The sequence below is a fragment of the Mytilus californianus genome, unplaced genomic scaffold (assembly GCF_021869535.1).
Source record: "Mytilus californianus isolate M0D057914Y unplaced genomic scaffold, xbMytCali1.0.p SCAF_8, whole genome shotgun sequence".
In the NCBI taxonomy this organism is placed as follows: domain Eukaryota; kingdom Metazoa; phylum Mollusca; class Bivalvia; order Mytilida; family Mytilidae; genus Mytilus; species Mytilus californianus.
In genome coordinates, this window is record NW_026262734.1 from 74,275,181 (window position 1) to 74,282,083 (window position 6,903).

The 6,903-nt window shown below is 32.6% G+C and overlaps 1 protein-coding gene across 1 annotated transcript in view; it reads right to left on the reverse strand.

Moving 5' to 3' along the window:
- Positions 1-6,255, reverse strand: part of LOC127712434 (gametogenetin-binding protein 2-like) — a 78,343-nt gene extending 72,088 nt beyond the window's left edge. Inside the window, exons 1-2 of the mRNA XM_052218875.1 lie at positions 6,008-6,255; positions 672-865 (exon numbers count right to left, since the gene is read on the reverse strand). Of these exons, the coding sequence (XP_052074835.1) occupies positions 672-865; positions 6,008-6,094 (281 nt within the window). The 5' untranslated portion in view covers positions 6,095-6,255. The remainder of the gene's footprint in view (positions 1-671; positions 866-6,007) is intronic.
- Between the last annotated feature and the right edge of the window lie 648 nt (positions 6,256-6,903).

Genomic DNA, 6,903 nt, shown 5'->3' on the forward strand with positions numbered 1-6,903 from the left:
GAAAACTAATGTGTCTTTGGACTACGACGACAACGCCAACGTCATACCAATATACGACCACAAAAATTTTTTTGCGGCCCTATAAAAATGCTTATTTTTTGCCCCTTTTGGCCCCTAATTCCTTAACTGTTGGTACCATAACCCCCAAAATCAATCCCCACCTTCCTTTTGTGGTATTGAACCTTATGGTAAAATTTTATAGAGATCCATTCACTTAAACTTAAGTTGGAGTGCGAAAACCAATGTGTCTTCGGACGACACCGACGACGCCGACGTCATTCCAATATACGACCGCAAAATTATAAAAATGATAAAAATTGGTAAAATTTGTCATTAAAGGGCAATAACTCCTATACAAAGTGTAATTAAAAGTCTTCAACATATTTATTATTTTTTGCTTGTCAGATTTTCTCTATTTAAAGCCGTTTTCAAAATAATAGACAAAACTCGCATTGCACCCCTATGTTCTATTTACAGCCATGTCGGTTCGGAGGCCAGGTCATCAGACAATTTTTTTAACAAGATACCCCAATGATTGTGGTCAAGTTTGTTCAAATCTGGCTCGGTATTTTCAGAGAGGATTTTTGTAAAAGTTAACAGACAACAGATGCCAAGCGATGACAAAAGCTCACATGGCGGAGCTTATAAAATTCATGTATTAGCTTCAATACCTTCTCCTACAACCAACACAGGGAACCATATGTGTTAGAAGATTCATAATGTCTTTACTAGTGACCATCATCTCAACAGCCACTTCATCTTTTGTGAGTCGACTAAATCTCTGAACAAAATGTTCCAGTTCCTTTTGTTTGATTCCTCTTACATGTTCACAATCAACACAGTTGTCACTAAACTGGACAACCATCTGAAAAAAAAACAAGCAATATGAACATAAGACAATGAACTGGGACTGGGAGAAGTGACTTCTCTTTTTGAAACTGATAGGGAGCAGCAGTGAGACTTAAAAGAGAAGAGTTTCAGCACTACTATAAATGTTTGATTTTTACCATAATTTAATGAGCCATATGTATCCTATTTATTTAATTAGTTTTTTATATTGTTCAATTCATACCTGAGAATAATACAATTAAAGTAACTGCTAAATAATCATTTATAATTACACAATTATATTTTTTCCTCTTGCATGTCTTGTCAGAAACAACCAGCTAAATATCTCGCACTAAAAGAACTTGTTTATAGCAAAAAGGAAAAGAAAGTATCCTATATATCAATTAAAATTCAATAAAAAAAACCATTTTGTTAATCATGTTTATGAAATTCATTGTATCTCATTTAAAAGATATATATAAATTAAAAAAAGTTAAGCAACTTTAATCAATAAATTGAAACAATGCATTTACAATGTACATGGAAATATATACATTTAGCATGGAGATCTAACCAAAAGTCTGTTAAAACCAGGTTTAATCCACCATTTTCTATTATGAGGAAATGCCTGTACCAAGTCACAAATATGACAGTTGTTTTCCATTCGTTTGATGTGTCTGAGCTTTTGATTTTTCCAATTGATAAGGGACTTTCCGATTTGAATTTTCCTTGGAGTTCGGTATTTTTGTTATTTTACTTTTCAATGCATGTGGAATGCGTAATTTTCAATTTTGGGGTCATTTTTCTTCTGTCAGCTGTTCCATTTATGTGTCTGTAGTAATTATCGCAAGAATATGGCTAATCCGCTTCCGATGAATCCAGCCTCCAATCCGTGGTTCTTATTTCAACAGTGGAAAAAGAAGAATTTATGTAAATAAACAATAATTGACAAGCGATTTGGAAAGGAAAATGATGCTTTTAATACAATAAATGCATGAAGTCAGGAGCCTGTAATTCAGTGGTTGTCATTTGTTGCTGTGTATCATATTTGTTTTTCGTTCTGACATTATATTGTACATAGATTAGGCCGTTAGTTTTTCTCATTTGAAATGTTTTACATTTGTCATTTCAGGGCCTTTCATAACTGACTATGCGGTATGAGTTTTTCTCATTGTTGAAGGCCGTACGGTGACCTATAGTTGTTTATTTCTGTGTCATTTGGTCTCTTGTGGAGAGTTGTCTCATTGACCACATCTTCTTAATTTTATATGAAACATTAACTAAAGGCAATTTTCATCTCATTCTAATGAAGTTACAAACTTATTTTGCCGAAAATCAGAATGTTTTGATATACGCTCTCCAGTAACAAGTACAGGAAGTGAAAGAAAATACTTCATAAAACATAAAAGTTGTTTCTTTGAAAAAAGGTATGACCAATCTGTAAAGTCAATACTGTCACATCTTTTCTTCAAAAATAAATCGTATATGTCTTTGAATTTCTTTACTAATACAGTAAAACCTGTATAAACCGGCCGGCTATGGGACTATGAAAAAGGGCCGGTTTGGAAAGTGAGCCGGTTTATTCAGGTTTCCATTTTGACCGGAAATTAATGACTTGTGACATCAGATATTTTTCATGTAAAAGTTTTGTCTGATTGTAAATTGTAAACTGAATACCGTAATACATGTAACTAAGCACAATCGTTGTTTTGAGTCTTCGTATTCATTGCCTTTAGAAATTTTAGAAATTGGTTGTTCTCCGAATTCAAAAAATTATGTTTTAACCTTTTTTACATATCCTCCTATGTCAAATCGACCTCGGTAGCATCAGTCTCCGACTTGTCAGTTTCACTTTTACTTTGAGTTCATTGTTTTCATTTGCATCAGAATCCTTGCGTTGTTTGAATTGTTACACAAGAGTTTCCTTTTACTTCCATCGTTCATTTCCTATGTTGGTATAGCCGATTAAAAAGCCAGAATTTTATCAAATGAAATTTCATCACGATCTTAACATTGTCGTACAGTGCACGATAACAATGGATTGTCGTCATCCGGGTCTTCTTCATTATCAAGGCTATTGGTTTCAGGGTTCACAAGAAGGAACCCAGCATTTCGAAAACACGATGTAAATTTCTTACTCCGCAATTTTAAAAAATCATCAAAGTTACAACGTAAGTTCTATCGGAGATATATTCGGGGTTTTTTTAAATTAAAACTTTTATAGTGTTTCAATATTACAGCTCACTACTGTAAGTTCACGGTTTAACACCTTGCTCATTGATTATCCTAAAAAAACATCTTGCATAAACAATTATGTTTTGATTGCATATCGATCAATACAGTTATCATTTTAAATTAGTTAAACAAACCGGTTTTGACAGGTAATGATTGATGTAATTAAGAATATTGGGATTGCATAATTAGACCGGAATTCGGAATACACAGGGTCCGGTTTACAAAGGGTATTTTTACAAAGACTTTGAAGGGAAAAAAATGGGACTTCAATTTTCGGCCAGAATGGACAGGAAACCGGTTTATTCAGGGTCTGGTTTACTCAGGTTTGACTGTAAATGAAAACTTGCTGTTTCATCACCTTGGTAAAAATTGTAAATTGCAGATGAAGAAAGTGACTGCAAGTGACTATTTGAAACCAGGGCAACTAGATATCGCTTTTCACAGTCGCGGACAGGAAAGAGACTTCTTTACCCCAGTTACCTGTTGTGTGAGCCCTACACAAGGTATTTATTACAATAAATTAAAATACATTGTGATTAAGCATGATAGATGTCTGAGCAAAGGCTTTGATGTAGAGTAGCTGTAATAACACCCTTTAGTTATAACAGGTATATTTATTTGTAATAACACAGATTAAATATGTATGATTAGCAAACTATATCTTTCTAAAGTTTAGTATGCATATAGACAATAATAATATCAATAGAACTTGTTTACATTTTAACAAAACAAAGGATGTATACTGCCATTTTCGAACATGTAACATACATACTGTAAGTTATCCCAGTTTTGGGATTTTTTTAGTCAATAATAACAATTGTATGTTATTTTTCTCTAATAACTTATTTAAGTTATACCTTTGACTGCTTAACATTGGAGTTGTTACAAATCATAATTAACGAAAATATTTGTTATTCTATAATGAAATTAATATAATAAACAATATATATCAGTCTATTCACTATTCCTTCCAATGAAATATATGAAGGAGTGAAATAATTTCAATCACAATGTACATGTATGTACAGGGTTTTGTCCTAGTTACAATATAACGTTCCTCCATGGTTAATTTTTCTTCAATGGAAATCCCTGAATCTGATACTGTCACAGCTTTTCATAATTTCATAATTTACAGTTTATAAAATGACAATATTTCTGATACGAGTTAATTGTTAAAGGTATAGGGTCTGTTCGCTCCCAATACACGTTCGCCCCCTTGGTTTGTTCACACCCTATTTTTATTCAAATACTAGTTGAATTATTAGATATTTTTTAGATGTATTTATCAAAATATTTAAATTTTCATTTATAAAAATTCAGGAATTTTTAAATGAAATTTTTTTTTTGTGATTTGATGATCAATTATTAAGTGTTAATTACATGTAGGTATGATTACTGTTAATTGGTTTTTACAAAGCCAAATTTGGTATTATTGTTCTGTGTTTGAAAATCTGATTGTTGTTATAATTAGCTTTGATGTAAATACAACATGTAGTTAGCTTGGTATGAATAAAATCAAAGAAGATTTGGTACATGTATCTTCCGCCTTTCTTTTTAATACAAGTCTTAGATGAATGAACTTTGCCTTAGTCTTCATGACAATCTTTTATTCATCATGTTCATGATTCATTTCATATACTATACAAATCCTTGGTCAAAATAATTAATAAAACACTAAAGGAAACAATACATTTTAAGAATATTACTTTATTTTGAAGAAACAATATAAAAAACTTATTTATAGCAATACATTTACTTAAACACGATTAAAAATGTATTCAACACAAAACCTATAAAAAGGATACGAACAGACCCAGGGCGCGAACGTGTGGGGTGCGAATGTGAAAGGGGCGAACAAGATTTTGGGTGAACGGACCCGGTTCTCTTGAAAAGGTCAATATTCTACTTTCATATCCTAAACTGTACTCATGAAAAAATAAGCAGTGTTGTTTACATTGAGCATTATCATAAATATTGATCTGGATATGATATCGCATTTTGTTACCTTTTTTTATTTTCAATGCTAATCAGTAGTGTTCCTCATTAATATATTTTCACAATAATTATACATTAATAGTGAAAAGAACTTAGATAGGTAGAAGTTTGACCTACTTTTCAAAATGTCAAACAGGTTGGGCTCAAGTCAGGAAAAGTGGGGTATTCCCTGTTTTCAGGGACCGTCCCAGTTTTCTGGTGTTCAAAAACCCCAGTTTATAGGGACTTTCTTTTCTATTTCAATTCATGGCATGAAATTTACAAAAGCGCATGTTTTAACTGTATCAGTAGTATTTGTAAATACTTTAAGTATCTCAGGAACAACAAAACATGAATAAGTGAAGCCTTGTTTTTTCTAGAACTCAAAAACATACAAATCTTTTGTTTAGGAATCAGTTCATCAAGCTGCATGCTCCAGGTGTAACTGATCATAACTGAATTATGTTCACTTCTATTGAAATTTTCTATTCATTGAATTTAAATGCCTAAGTGATTAACTTATCTTTTTGTCTTCTCATAATTGATGATCAAGGTATGAATTGGTGAACAAAGGAATTGTTTTGTTGTGAGTTGAGCATCAAATAAGACTTGAAATTAGCTTGATTTTTGAACTTATAAAAACACTTGCTATCATATAACATTGTTATCACATGTAGAAGGTGCGCTTTTGTAGATTTCATACCATAAATTGACAAGGAAAAAAGAAGTCCCTGTTCACTGGGGTTTTTTAACACCAGAAAACTGGGGTGTTCCCTGAAAACAGTGAATACCCCAGTTTTCCTGACTTGAGCCCAACCTGTCAAATATGTGTCTCCCATTTTCCCTTTTTTCAAAATCACCTCTTTGAATGTACGAAGCAATTCAATTAATTTTCGTGACCTTCGTTAATGATTTGCACGATTTTATCATTTCCATGGGACTGGTTTCTTTTCAGTTTGACAAACCTCACCTTCAAATTGTCATCGACTGTCAATGGGAGCTGTCTCCGTTCAAATTGATAGTCGTCCGTTCGACATACGGCAACCAGTTTAGCCATGTATATCCTGTGCCAAATGTGATATATACGTAACTTTAACTTATATAGTCATCAAATATAACTGTTTGTAAATATTATCTTCTAAATAACGTATGTTAAGTACAAATTTGCTAACCGGGCACCTGAGTTTGTCAAATTTTGACCGAACAACATAGCCACAATGCTGAAATTAATACGACTTCCGGATTGCGTATGAAATAGTCCTATATCAATTCTCATGTTTTTGGATGGAAACGAAATGTTCTTGCACGAACAATACACTTTTGAATATGGTATTCACTTAGTTACCTTTCTGTTATTTTAAAATGGATTGAAAAGAAAATTGTACTCATGTTTCCAAGTACACAGATAACAACGGTACAGTCTACGTCAGTTGAAAGTGACAGTAACACTTGTAACTGTGTAAATCGGTGTTACAGTCATGTGCAAGAATCGTGTTACAGTCGTGACAGTATATTTGGATTAACACTACGTCTTATATATACGGTGAATTTGATTTTCCACCCGTTCAATGTGGGAGTGGGCACAGAGTGCTTATCCTTTAGTTTGGACATGTAATTTCCTATGAAAACTAATATACGAGGGTCTTGATGGGGTTTACTGTGACCAGAGACATATAATACAATTGTATTATATGTCTCTGCTGTGACAGAATGTCACGGAATAGAAGTTCCTTCATAATATAAGTTCCAAATGGAAACAATATTCTGGAATATTATTTCCACTGGAATAAATATTACAGTAAATGTTCCTAACAGAATAAATGGTATAGAATATTTGTTCCAACAGGAACAGATATTATGACATTG